A 14789-nucleotide genomic window follows, 5' to 3' on the forward strand; every position below is an offset into this window, starting at 1 on the left:
ATACTCTTCTGCCTACAAAGGTAATAAAGAAAAACCAGACACGCGACCACCTCCAGAACGCCTGATCAACAGGGCAATAGCACAAGTCATGAAATATCCAAATACGTCCCTGATTCCGAGTAATTTGCATAATACATAAACAGGTAGTTAGGTAGGGTATCTACAGGGCTTTATAATAGACAGAATAATAGCGTTAATACTTATTGCTGGTGGCATAGGTATCTGGGCCAGACTCAAGGACGCTTGTATTAGGAGCATTTCGCTTGGTCGTATATTGTACATATTGTGTGTTCGCTACACAAATCTCTGCACATTTTTAATACGCTTTTATAAGCTTCAGACGTATGTATGTTTGTAACGGAATCTTTGAACATGATTTTGACCCCCTTCAAAGCGTCGGATTAACTCGAAATTTGGTATACTTATTAAGGACCGATGATATTTCAAAATTGTCCAACACAAAAATTAAAAAAAATAATGAAATTCAAATAAAAATTGAAAAATAAATAATAATTTAAAAAAACTAACAAAATACGCTTTTATTGAAAATCCAAGTAAAAATAGATTTTTTTTTAATAAATTTGAATTAAAAATAGTGTAAAAAAATGATTTTATTGTTTATTTTCTATTTTTTTGTTGGATTTTCTATAAAAGCGTATTTTGTTAGTTTTTTTAAACTATTATTTATTTTTCTGGTTAGCATATTGTTCGTTCAATTTTAATAGGTTAGTAAAAGTATGCGGTCGGGTTTAAGTCGAGAAGAGAGTTGATTTTCTACCCCTCAAGTAAGTCGTAAGGGATATATGCCTAAGCGATATTCGATAACGGTTTTCTTTTTAATGCCTAGATGGGTGGACGAGCTCACGGCCCACCTGGTGTTAAGTGGCTACCAGAGCCCATAGACATCTACAATGTAAATGCTGCCCCCCAACTCGAGACATGAGTTCTGAGGTCTCTCAGTTTTTACATTACAATGTCTACCCCACCCTTCAAACCGAAACGCATTACTGCTTCACGGTAGTAATAGGCAGGGCGGTGGTACCAACCCACGGAGACTTTCACGACACTCTACCACCAATAATTTCTTTAATTCAACAATTTTAGTGGTTCTTTGATACCATAGGTATTTATTTATTTATTTGGGAAACAAACAGCACAATACAAACATATAATATTTAAAAAAATATGCATATGCATGAAGTTTCAATAAATTTCGCGACTAAGTCATTATAATAATATATCTATTGTTCTTCTTAATCGTTTCGCTCTTGACGGCATGGTAGTGATCATCATGATGGGATGTCATAGTGCCGGGTGGATTTGACGCGTCTCGCGATGTATGGAGTGTAGTAATACCTTATAACACGCTCTACCACCCGTAAATGACGGTTGACGATCGCAGTACCACAAAGAACACTCTTGTCCGTTGAATTGAGCAGTTCTGTTTAATACTGCTTAACCATATTTAAATATCTCCGTTTGGTAGATTGGACCCCTCGTTCCGAGGCAAAAGCCTCTGCGAGCTCATGACAAAACCGATAGAAGCTTTCGATCTCCGAAGAGACTTCGCTGAAGACAAAGACTATGATTTTTACGAACGCGACCGGAATAGCTTGGAACCTTATTGCCCTGATAGTCTACGCGGACAAGGATTGCTGCATTCTGGTTATCTGACCACTCAGAATCGGGCCGAAGACAGATGGGGTGGAGGATACGTCGGTTCTTATGGACAGAGGAAACATGATGATACGAACTTCATTCCTTATCAGATTGGTGAGTTTATTTTTTAATGGCTTAGATGTTTGAAGATATATAAATACAGTATATTTGTGTTGAACGTTGAGTACGCAGATATCGCAGCTCGATATGAAGCTGGGAGGTTGTTTTTATCAAAATCGTATATTATGACGTCATTTGAGGTCAAATTGATCCTCTAACAAATCTTAGAATGTAACGACTATCCGCAGTCCCAGCTGCAGTGAACTACGGTCAACCTTCAAATCGGTTTTTTTTTTTTTTTTTTATTGCCCTTGTAGGCAGACTAGCATACGGCCCACCTGATGGTGAGTGGTTACCGTCGCCCATGGACTTCAGCAATGCCAGGGGTAAAGCCAAGCCGCTGCCTACCGTTTAATGCGCGACTGCTTTGCAGCAGAATTAGGCAGGGTGGTAGTACCTATACGGGCTTACATGTGATATTAACCTGACATTAACCAATCAACCTGATATTAATGTGTAACCTGACATTATAATCAGAGAATGCCCATTTTCCGGGGAATATCTTAAGAGTCCACTGGCAACGAAGGGGGTTCTAATCTAGGTCGAGACCACGAAACAGAATCGGGTTTCACCAATGGTTTCACAAATTTTGGACAATCTTCTTGTAGATTCCTTATTAAACCTCCGATAACTCTATTATAAAAGGACATTAATATTAAAGTGTTTCCCTAAATACGTGCGCAAATCATACAGGAATAAGAAGGAAGAACGATCCCAGAAAACACGAGAACTGGGGACAATATGGAGGCTATTATGGAGGCTACGACTATTACAAGGACAGGTAAGAATCTTGAAGAGCCAGACCTTCATTGTACAGACATGATAAATTATTAGTTAGATATTTAAGAAACCAATTAATAAATATACATATCTATAAAATTTTAGAGGTTACCCAATCTGTACCATGTTTTGGACTATTGAATCGATTTTACCGAAATTCGATATGAATGTAGTTTTTAACAGGAAAATAATAAAGGGCACTTTTCATTCCATTTCTGAGCCTCGATCAGTGTGGAAACCGGAAACTGTGGGCGGAAAGCTATCTCTATTGTGATCGGTACAAAGGCGTTTTTGCCTGGTCGCTTTAGCTCCGGCGATCTTAATAGAGCTCATCGTATCCACCTCCACTTGTAGAAACGACTACTACAAATCGCAGAGCCATTGGAACTTGAACAACGCTATCGACAGAGCCTACAGCTCTGAGGGAGTCAGGCCATTGACTACCATCATCAGGCCCCATAAATCGATGGCGGATTTCGACTATAACAAACTAGCGAAGGATACCCCGTGGAACGAAAGATACGGGTCTTGGAAAAGAGAGAAATGGAACAGCTCAGGATCGTCATTTAATAGCTTCGATTACGGGGGCTACCATCATTACGGACCCACTTTTGAGCTGGAAGGCAGAAGCGACGAAGATGATCCGAAAGGTCAGTGTTGTCTGGTTTTATTGTTCTACTTAGAAGTGGCATTTGTATAAGTAAATTTCTCAGTGCTGATAGTAGGACGTATTTGGATAGGTATGACCATCTTGTATTTTATTGTTTTTATTTATTTCTTTTAAGGGTAGACGAGCTCACAGCCCACCTGGTGTTAAGTGTAAGTGGTTACTAGACCCTTGAGATATGAGTTTTAAGGTCGCAGTATAGTTACAACGGCTGCCCCACCCTTCAAACCGAAACACATAACTGCTTCATGGCGGAAATAGGCAGGGTGATGGTACCTACCCGTGCGGACTCACAAGAGGTCCTACCACCAGTAATTACGCAAATTATAATTTTGCGGCTTTGATTTTTATTGCACGATGTTATTCCTTCACGGTGGAAGTCAATCCTGAAGATTTGTTAAGTACGTATTTCATTACAAAAATTGGTACCTGCCTGCGGGATTCCAACCCCGTTGCATCGCTACATACGAATGCACCGGACGCCTTATCCTTTAGGCCACAACGACTTTTTTTAAGATATTGTATTGTATATTAGAGCAGAGCATTTTTGCCTTATAGGCGACGGTATTCTCATTGTGAGCCTAACTAATAGGCAGATATGCCACATGCCTATTACTGCCGCAATGCTATCACATGTTACAGCTTAAAGAAGAGAACATTTGTCATACAGTGCAATTTCGACCTGATAGGTGACGATTTGAAGCTGGGGTTTGATATTCATGTCGTGATGTCCATGGACTCTTGTATCCACTTCTGTTATTGCAGATTGCTCATCTCGGAGAAGCGCCGGTATGTCTTTGAGTAGTGGTTCGATAAGGAGGTCGTTGTACGCCAAGAATGTGGTGGAGTGCGAGGCCTCGTGCTTTGAGGAGAGGGAGTTTAAATGCGTCTCCTACAGCTACAGGTATCGTGATCAGGGTTGATACTCCACTTTTTTTTTTAATTATTGCTTAGATGAGTGGACGAGCTTACAGCCCACCTGGTAATAAGTGGTTACTGGAGCCCATGGACATCTACAACGTAAATGCGCCACCCACCTTGAGATATAAGTTCTAAGGTCTCAGTATAGTTACAACGGCTGCCCCACCTTTCAAACCGAAACGCATTACTGCTTCACGGCAGAAATAGGCAGGGTGGTGGTGCCCACCCGCGCGGACTCACAAGAGGTCCTACCGCCAGTAATTATGCAAATTATAATTTTGCGGGTTTCATTTCTATTACACGATGTTATTTCTTCACCGTGGAAATCAATCGTGAACATTTGTTGAGTACGTAATTCATTAGAAAAATTGGTACCCGCCTGAGATTCGAACACCGGTGCATCGCTCAACACGAATGCAACGGATGTCTTATCCGTTAGGCCACGAAGATTTCCGTAACACTAGACGTGTTCCGCGGTTTCGCTTGTCTTCAATATATTCTTTAGGGATGAATGGAACACATTTACCCGGGATAAGGGGTTTATTGCTCTCTCCATTCCAGAGCTTAAATGCCACACGTGTGGTCTTCGGATCCCATCGACATCACAGCGTCAATGTTGCTACCATGCATGACGTCATAAGTGGCTAATCACTGAGAGTATGATATATCCTTTGTTCTGTATTTATTTTGGCCCCAAAGGTACGCAAGTCGTATTTAACCGGATCCTGTAAAGTTGTTTTTTTTTCAAGTATGAAGACATAGCTTTGGGCATTAGAAATCAAAAATCTTAATATCATTTTAATTAAGACAATGTGCTAACTGCCACAGATACTCGAATTCGCGTGGCTCCGACAACTGCTTTTTGAGCGAAAGACCGTACAGAGGCCTGGAGATGTCCGCGGACAGCAGCTCCGATGTGTACGCGATGCCACAAAGCCACGACTGTGTCAACGTAAATTATGACCCTTGGGTTGAAAGTGGTAAGGGATTATTTCAGGACCTACGTATAATGACTGGTCTGAACACCAGCTTCAGAACATTCTCTGGTATGACGTATAGGCTGGATAAAGAAGATCAGAGGTGTGCTTCTAAATTGAACATTTCCTATGATATTGATTCTATTGAACAGATACCAAAAAACCCGAGGTTAAGTATAGCGACTCCAATAAAACATGACTCTGCTTTATAAGTTCTAATACAAAAATTAGTTTCCGGGAAGATGCCAGATTCTCGGGCCGCGCTGAGATCATCGATATCAAGGGTGGTAACGCATCACGTGAAACAGATTCTTCATTTCTCTATACGAATGAATGAGCTCAATTAGTGTTTAAAGGATACCACCACGGCTTATGGACATTCTAGTGTTTCAAGAATACTACGGCTTATGGATATCCCAACGCTACCATTCCGCTAGAGAATCATTAACAAATAGACAGGCTGGTGGTAGCCATGTATTCCAATACAAATAACCATTTATAGCTAAGTCGGCTCTAAACTTTCCTTCTTCATCTCGGCCTATTGACGAGTCCTTTCAAAACGGCCTTTTACAGAGTGCTTCTGGCATGTGAGGTCTGGAGCTGCGGTCACCGGGGCCGCAGTGAGGGCCGCCCTCACCGTGGCCGGTCTGGGAGCGTGCGAGGCGGAGTGCATCCGAGCCTCCGGGTTTTTCTGCAGAGGATTTAGTTTCAGGTGAGGGGTTTACGTTTTCACAGGGGACCAAATGCTCAGTTTGCGTTAGGAGACGAGTTATTTGTCAACGAATTGGGTTTTAAGGTTCCATAAATGAGCCTGATGGTGGCTAAAGTAAATTCTTCAGTATAGCCTATATAATTATTCTCTATAAGTATTCTCTAGTATATAAGCGACTATCCTCCATCGTTCAGGGTCGCATTCTCACTTTCTTGGAGCATTTGTCACGGTGGAATGACGACTTAGTTGAGCGCCTTGGGGTGGAGGGCATGATAGAGGGTACAAGACCGCGTGGTAGATTATCGTTACCGATGGACCGACCAAAAAAAGGCAGCTCTAAGCGGTCCCGTTAACGAGTGCACAAGAAGAGCCGCGATACGCGAGGAATGGCGACGTCTGGTGATGCGCACCACCACCCGAAGTGATGACCACGATCACTCTGCCAAGAGGGTATACGACTGAGAAGAAGTATATAAGACCTAAGCGACAGCCTTAGTGGTTTCCTCTATCGTACTGGTCCACTCATTAGGCCTAGCCTGAGGGGATTCTGATTCGTCGTAGGACCGTATTGTAGAGCCACTAATGCTACTTCCTGATGATCTAATAAAGCGCAAATTGGCTCTAGGTTCGAGGCCCCGATTACAGGAGAGGACTTAGAGAACTGTATCCTGACTTCGTCCCCTCCCGCCTCGCTGCCCCCAAGCCGCGCGGCCCACCACGAGCTGTACGCGCGGGGGCGCGCGGGGCGGGGCTGCCAGCCCGCGCTGCACGACGCCCACCCCGAGCCCGGGACACGTGAGTCTTATAGCTAACCTCTCTCCCTTTTCTCTCTGTGTCTAACCTCAAACATTCTTTTCTAGGTGAACCAATTCTGATTTTAAAGCTATTGCTTCTCACGTATCTCATTTAAATTTTATCTTGATCCATCCGGCAGTTTTCGGGTTGTGCTTAATAATGCATTTTAATCGATTTCGACTACATTGATGGTATACTCATTTTATGTTCTTGAAGTGAGTTTTCGTCTTTCGCATTGTAGTGTTAGTTTGCAAAATAAATAAATAAAATCAGTAGCATGGTATTTTCGGAGCATAGTGGTAGGACCTCTTGTGAGTCCGCACGGGTAGGTACCACCACCCTGCCTATTTTTGCCGTGAAGCAGTAATGCGTTTCGGTTTGAAGGGTTGGGCAGCCGTTGTAACAGACCTTAGAACTTATATCTCAAGGTGGGTGGCGTATTTACGTTGTAGATGTCTATTCCAGTAACCACTTAAAACCGGGTGGGCTGTGAGCTTGTCCACCTATCTAAGCAAAAAAAAAACTCCGCCAGAATGCTATCTCCAGTACGACAGCGCGGCTCAGTTATCCCCCTCGGCCGTGCGGGGGCGCGCGAGGGTCCGGGACGAGGGGGCGTGCGGGGTGGCGTGCACCGACGCGCCCTTCCGGTGCCTGAGCTACTCCTTCAAGTAAGTGCACCGGAAACTGTCCAACAACTACATGTACCAGGCTCTCAGGAACTCAGCATCCATACGTATCTTATTTACGATGAAGAATTATGATATCCATTGGAAAGTCTTATCGAACTAAATGTTTAATTGTATCACGTGTAAGAACTCACAGAAAACATAAGCTAATTTTGTAGCTTTAAGCATAAAAAAACGTAATGCTAAATCTATTTTACCAGTATCAAACAATCTTATTCTGAATCGTATTGTGTACGGTCTGCAGAATTGCATGAACAATAACTAAGATATAGATTAGAAGCCGTCGTACGTTTTATTGGTATGGTTAAAGTACGTACTCCCAGTGCGGCAAATAACGAGCCCACGCTAACCTCGCGAGTTGTTTAACGCTCTCGATAGCGTAAAAGTTAACTCAAATTTGTATGCGGTTGGAACAGCGCCTCTAGCGGCAAACGTGGGAAAACTTTCCAACTCCATACAAATTTGGGTTAACTTTTACGCTATCGAGAACGTTAAAAAACTCGCACTAAGCACACTGACCGCCGATACGTTCTAACCGGTGTCGTAGCGTTCGTCCCTCGACAGATAGATGGCGTTGCTTAATACGCCTTTTGATTACACTATCCATGCACTTTATTCACAACTAAAAAAATCGAAATCTTATTTAAAGTTATATTTACTTGTCAGGTCTAGTGTAATGACGTACAAATTAATTGTTTAGATGGGTATATGAACGGGTCGTAATCGATAAATCGCTATCTCACTTGCACATGATTGATGAAGACTTCATAACCGATGTCTTGATTTTAGATATTTGATAATTACTCCATCGCCAAATTCTCTCTTAGTAATTTCTGAAGGGATTTATAATACGTTAGCTATATTATTTATCACGATTATTTAGAATAGTTGAGTAAGCTTTTCTGTTCTTCCAACAGAAATAACGCACCACCGGACCGCGACAACTGCTTCCTCTCCGAGATAAGACTGTTCGATCTTCAAAGGGGAGTGGACTACGTACATTCCACTGACGACTGGCTCTTCGCTTTCGATCTATTCAACGGGCAGTGCTGGAGGAAGATCCACGGACCGGATTATGAGTAACTTGTTTTTATTATATGTCTGATAGGAGACCTGCAATATTTGCTCCATTTGTATTTGGTCAAGGTAGGCAGCGGCTTGGCTCTGCCTCTGGCTGCTGATGTCCATAGGTGACGATAACTATTCATCATTAGGAAGGCCGTATGGCTCGTCTGCCTAAAAAGGTTTCTTCTTCTTTGTCTCCACCTTATCACACTAGTAGGGGTCGGCATAGCGAATTTTTCTATTCCATTCTTTTCTATCAGCCGTCATTTCAACACTCACTCCTCTCTCTCTCATATCGTCAGTCACACACTCCATCCATGTCTTCTTCGGTCGACCTATAAAGGTAATAAAAAAAATTGTATTAATGCTCTTCGCTCCTCGTGCTATTATTATTATTTATTAGTTGCATCGGCATGTCAAAGAACCCGCGTCTTGTTTTAAAAAAATCATCCGGTCCATCAGGAGCGTATAGATATCACGAAAGCCTAGTTTGAAAAACTAGTGATGAGCTCACTGGTACACGACATAAATAATTAGGACGGTGGTATATATCCGAACACGTCACAACACAGTACGGGTAACTTAAGCTATAAGCCTAAGCGATTAGGACCTTATTTATCTCATCTCAACATTGTATACACAATGTGGCCTATGTAAGATTGCGAAGCAAGTTAACGATGGCGTCTTTCTGAAACACTGTACAGTGCCCATCTATCGGGCGCAATATTAAACTTTACTAGACCAGTACAATGTAACAGTGAACAGCATTGCTATCGTCATAAAAATCTCTGGCCTAGATTCACAGTTGACAAAACAAGTTTATTCCAGTGAGCCTACACACGAACTTCCAAGACCGATCCTGACATCTGGTTCTGAAGAGTCCTACCCAGTGTCAGGTCCCTCTGGTCCTGGTTACTCTGAATCAGGTAATCAAAAATTATCATAACGCATTTCAAGTAATTTACTTATGAAATTAATTAGAATAAAGATTGTTACTTTTGTGCATTTCAGATCCTCCTTACATATCTGAAGGACACATAAAGCCGTTTAAACCAACAATATACAAACCGGTATATCCTGAACCAAGCGGTCCCGATTTCGAACCACATTACGAAACTAGTGGACATTTTTATAAACCAACGTATTCTATTGAACCAAGTGGACCATACAAACCGGGTTTTGCCGAACCAAGTGGTCCAGATTTCAAACCACATTTCGAACCAGTTGGGCCGGTACTTAAACCGGTATACCCTTTAAATGAACCTCCATTTGAATCCAGCAGGCCCGGTCTTAAGCCTCTCTATCCGGTGCAGCCAAATTTCAAACCGCGTCCGGTCGAACCTAGTGTCTATAGACCCGAATATCCGGTTCAGAAACCGGGATACGTGCCCAAACCGGCGTACCGACCTCCAGAACACGATAGACCCTTTGTCCCTACCAGTCCACCCGGGTACCGACCTGGACGACCTGGGTTCAATCCTGGTTCAAAACCGGGCTTTGAAGGAGACCGGGAAGATGGAAGTAAGTCATTTTTCAAAATTACATTACCTTAACCCCAGTCGTGATGATTATGTTATGCAGTAGTACATGGATAATTAATTACCTTTCTGAATTTAGATTTACATATATTTTGATATGAGCAAGTTTTAATTCTCAGATGTTTCTCAATATATTCCGCATCGGGAATAAAGTCAGACTCAATGGAGCATGTAAGGGGTCAATTCGAAAAAAAAAAATTTGTGGTGCACAATTCATTCTTGGTCGTATGCACTTTATCATTGAACCGTTCACACATGGTCGATGAAGGCAAGATAATGTTTATAGTTTATTTTCTTTGCACTGATGAGGCTCCTCGTATGGAGGATTAGACTTTAATAACGTTTTGTTATATTTTATTGGCTAGATAACGATCCACCTGATCTTAAATGGTTACCAGAGCTTATTTAGATATTAACTGAGTTAATGCCGCCGCCTACCTTCAAACAGGAGGTCTAACTCTCATTTAACGATTGTTCCACCACAAAGCATTTCCTACCCGTGAGAGCTCATAAAAAGCTTATACCACGGATAAAATTTTCCAATCCGTAAATGAATTAACGCAGAAAGCTGAATAAAAACACTTATTATTGTAAGTACCGAATGTAAATTGAGGGTAGTTGCTTCGTCGCTCGAGGTGCCGGTTCGTTGACCCCGCGCATCATTATTGCATCAGCTGTTCTAAAGTAACGTTTCGGTCGCAGTTGCCGTATCTTGGCGCCACTTCACGGTGTCCGGGTTCCCCTGCCGAGCGGGGACTTCCTGCGCGCAGAACCACGTCGCCGGCCACTGGGCTTGCGAACCGGAGGGTGGAGAAATCGGTGAGGAATAACCTCCTACTTCCCCGTAGCAGCCCGGCACACGAGCAGACTATGTCACTTGCTTTTTTTTTAAGTGAATTTATGACCTGGTACCTAAGACCTTTACGTCACGTCTTACTTTAATTTTATTGAATTTTTTTATATATGAAAAATGACATTATGAAATGAAATAAAGCTGATTAATATGAAACATGGCATGAAACGAAATGAGATGAGATGATATATGGGATATAATATAATCTCAGTAAAATGGTGGTCATTTACTGAGACTTTTTCAGTGGACTTTTTGGAGATCCCGAGAAGTTACGTTCAGCGGCTTTGTTTCATTTTCCCACATTTGTGCACTTTCACAGATGCTAAACAGTTAATAAACCACCGCTATTAAACATTTAAATCTGAAGAAACACTAAATAGACAAAATAAAACAAATCCCACATCTTCACGCCTCGCGTTCCCGCCAAAAAGTCCTGTCACTTGCTATCTACAGGGCGGTCAGATTGTAGATTGTTAAAATTGGTCGAATTTCTTCATTTCCAGGGTCATGGGATTACTGTTGTGCGCCAACGCATCGCTGTGGGTACAGCGAAGGTTTCAATAAGCCATGGTAAGTGTCGTAGCTATCGGACTAATAAAAAGGACCGTTCGGTCATGAAGCAGTCACGCGTACCGACAGCAAAGCAATTTCGATCTTATATCTCAAGGTGGTTAGTAGCTATTATGACGGACTACAGACTGCCACTCACGGCCAAGTGCTAACTTGATGGTGTGGGTACCGTAATCCTAGTTGTTGATGGTTTTGGATGCACCAGTAATTAAACAAATTAATGAATTTAGTACTCAATTTTTCTTTTCACTGCACTATGTTGTTTGTTCATCGTAGCATCAGATACGTATTTCATTATAATTGGTACTTTTCTATGGGATTTGAACAGTAGCATCGCGCCACGAGCATCAAGAACAATGTCGTTCGTGTCGCAATAAGTGAACCAAATAAAGACTTAAATTATTCTGTAAGGTGCTACGTGGGCCCAGAGAGCGACCAATGGCGCCCGTGTAGCGAAAAATACTACCCTTACCATCAACACAACGTGCCGCATCCCTCGCAAATAAACAGAGGTCAGTACCGTGATTTTAATAACATTCTTAGAATTTAGATAAGTTTTTTAACCGAAGCTGTATCTAACGCCAGTTTTCTAGAGTTTACTCTACTTAAAGAGTTCTCACCTATGTTTTTTGACCCTTATATCAGTTCAACCAGATACGGACTCAAAGTCTTGGTTGTGGTTGTGACAACCTAATATGTATCACACGGAAGAACCCTAGTTTGAGGATAATAAAAAAAATCAATCATTGCCTAGACATATACTTCTTGATTTGACATTCAAGGATTGGTGTTAGATCTTTAGAAACTTCTATAAGCTTTTCTCCGTAGTATATACAATTATGTACATATAATTATGAGCCCCGCATAATACGGTCCATTGAGAGTGTCCATAGGCAGCTAGTTTCTATTCGGCTCAAAGGAACAAATCGACCTGTTCTTCTTAGGTCTAAGCTAGCGATTATTATCTATGACTCACCAAATAATATAGCGCCTACAAAAAACATGTCTTCCAGACGAAACCTCTCAACCTTCGGGTCCGAGCCGTCCACACAGAAATAGACCTGGTTCGTATCTATCTGAAGCTGATAAAAGATACTGGGATGAATTATACAAAAACGGTCCTCAGGCGTATTACGATAGATACGGGAATCCCTTACCAGGTATTTTTTTATTTACTACTTAGCGGTGGTGTTGTGAGCCATTATATCTATTCATGACTCGAAGCAGGCATACATTTCATTGAAAATTTGACCTCATATCTCAAGGCGGATTGTGCCACGCCGTAATAGCCCACGTGAGAACTATCAACTGCGGTGACCGTTGACATTCAAGTTAGCCCCGAGCTTATCCCCCACTTGAGGCTGTAACAAAAGCGCTGCGCATTAAAACACTTCTTATTTCAAGGGTCGTCGGGTGGAAGGTAACCCATGACCTTGATGGGTAAACCACGTTCAATTACCTCCCTAATGTAGTTAGTACCGACTTTTTAACTCGAACATTCCAGGGTATACAAGAGTACCGACATCAGATCCGCCGCATATAAAACCAGAATATTCTCGACCTGCTCCCGGATCCTGGGCGCCAGCACAGGGAGGAGGTACGCGTGATGGACTCGGTGTGCCGAGGTATGGGTCAATCATCAATCTAAGCCTACTTTCAAAGTAAATAAGATGTGTGTACAAAGTCACTCGAGCATACCTCAAAATCATCCAGATAAAATAAAATAAACAGGATTTAAATGTAAATATTGAATATTGCACTTATAATATTTTTCAATTCAAATCTAATGTCCTTTCGTTTCAGATACTGGCCGGTGGCCTACCTACACAAAGGTCCTCCACCAAACATGACTTATTTTAGATACAACGAAACGACAACTACTGAAATGCCAAAACCGGCGGAATCCAGAGACCTACCAGATGATAGGGACTCGCCAGATCAACAGACACTTATCGACAAACCAAAAATCATCGACAACCATAGAGGCGAGAAGAAACGTAATATTAGCGATCATGACGAAGAACTTCATATCGACATCGACAAAACGACAACAGCTAAAACTGTTAGCGAAGTCACTGAGATTATTGAAAGAGTAAATAAGAGCGAGACAGAAAGCACAACTTCTGACAAGGACGAAGATAAAATGGACCTTATCGATGGAATTGATGATAAACTATTAGATTTCTCTAAGTCTATTGAAGTCTTTGATATAGAAGACGCTAAAAAGAGTGCGAAGGCAGATCTTAAAACTCTACGAGCGGAAGAGAGACAGATAGAAGAGATAGGACGACTATTGGCTTCAAGTCGCGACGGGAAAGTTGTCTTGGAAAAGCGATCGCAGAAAGAATTGGCCTCAAAGAACATTGCGGTCGACGAAGATTTGCTGGACTTCAATTTCGGAAATAAATTCCCAGTAGAAAGGAGAGGGGTCGTACGGAAAGTGACTAAAGATGAAATAGAGAAGGACAGGAATACCGACAGAAGTCTAGAAGTGAGCGAGACAACATTCGTTAGACCACCAAGAGTACTAGCTACAACTGAAAACATACGCAAAGCAATTGTCAACGGTAAAATATTTTATGACGCCACAATCAGAGAGCAGAGAGATGTGCTAACGAATGCCACTCGAAGATCCAAATCTCTGAGGCCTCTGGAAGACAGAGCCCCATCAGTGATTAATTCTGCTAGTTTCGGAAAGAAGAAAATTATAAAAACTAGAAATGTAAATCCTGTGAGGAGAGTCAGAAGAGTTTACAGGAAGAGATATAACCCGGAGGAAGTTAGAAGGAGACTGTTGGAGAGAGATAGAGCTAAAGAGAGTTCTGTTGATAGCAGTAGGAAAATTTAAGCTTAAAGACATATGATTAATAAAATTTATCATAACAATGAATACGTTTATTATATATGTATATAAAAACATTCAGGACAGAGCCATTAGGTCAGATGAAAATATTTCAATTTCAATTTTATTTATCACGTTTATCCATAATTGTTCAGGATCCCTGGTACACTTTTCATCATTTATTACTAACAAGCTGATTTTTCATGCGTAGCTTCCTTTTGACTAGACGCCCAACTTTTTTCCTTACAGTAACGTTGGTAAATGGTAGCTTACTAGGGATAGCAAGGATAAATTATGTTAATTTCACGAATTTTCAAAATTTGTTACTAACCGAATTTTTCTTTGTTAATTATCGAGATAATTATCTAAATAGCATGAAAATATATTTGTCCTACAAAATATAAGGTTTTGTTAGGGAGTCCCCCCTCTTCAACATGTATTATAAACAAGGTCATAATTACTAACCAGCTGATTTTTTTTTATTGGTTACCATTTTTTGTCATTTGCATACTTTACCACCTACATTGTCCTACAAATTGCGTAGTATCTCATCTTGGTCCTACGCTCAAAAGTTCTCAATACCACCGGACTTGTTGTTTTATTA

General features: G+C 41.5%; 1 protein-coding gene across 1 annotated transcript in view; it reads left to right on the forward strand.

Moving 5' to 3' along the window:
• The window catches only part of LOC114241919 (uncharacterized), a 39381-nt gene extending 25153 nt beyond the window's left edge, over positions 1-14228 (forward strand). Inside the window, exons 5-21 of the mRNA XM_089735249.1 lie at positions 1487-1773; positions 2473-2560; positions 2914-3209; positions 3992-4130; positions 4976-5127; positions 5698-5836; positions 6462-6631; positions 7164-7299; positions 8235-8396; positions 9211-9308; positions 9394-9903; positions 10623-10739; positions 11277-11343; positions 11755-11855; positions 12357-12503; positions 12848-12968; positions 13147-14228. Coding sequence (XP_089591375.1) covers positions 1487-1773; positions 2473-2560; positions 2914-3209; positions 3992-4130; positions 4976-5127; positions 5698-5836; positions 6462-6631; positions 7164-7299; positions 8235-8396; positions 9211-9308; positions 9394-9903; positions 10623-10739; positions 11277-11343; positions 11755-11855; positions 12357-12503; positions 12848-12968; positions 13147-14191 — 3775 coding nt within the window. The 3' untranslated portion in view covers positions 14192-14228. The remainder of the gene's footprint in view (positions 1-1486; positions 1774-2472; positions 2561-2913; positions 3210-3991; positions 4131-4975; positions 5128-5697; positions 5837-6461; positions 6632-7163; positions 7300-8234; positions 8397-9210; positions 9309-9393; positions 9904-10622; positions 10740-11276; positions 11344-11754; positions 11856-12356; positions 12504-12847; positions 12969-13146) is intronic.
• The last annotated feature ends 561 nt before the right edge of the window (positions 14229-14789 follow it).

The sequence above is a fragment of the Bombyx mandarina genome, chromosome 02, assembly GCF_030267445.1.
Source record: "Bombyx mandarina strain Sakado chromosome 02, ASM3026744v2".
In the NCBI taxonomy this organism is placed as follows: Eukaryota; Metazoa; Arthropoda; class Insecta; order Lepidoptera; family Bombycidae; genus Bombyx; species Bombyx mandarina.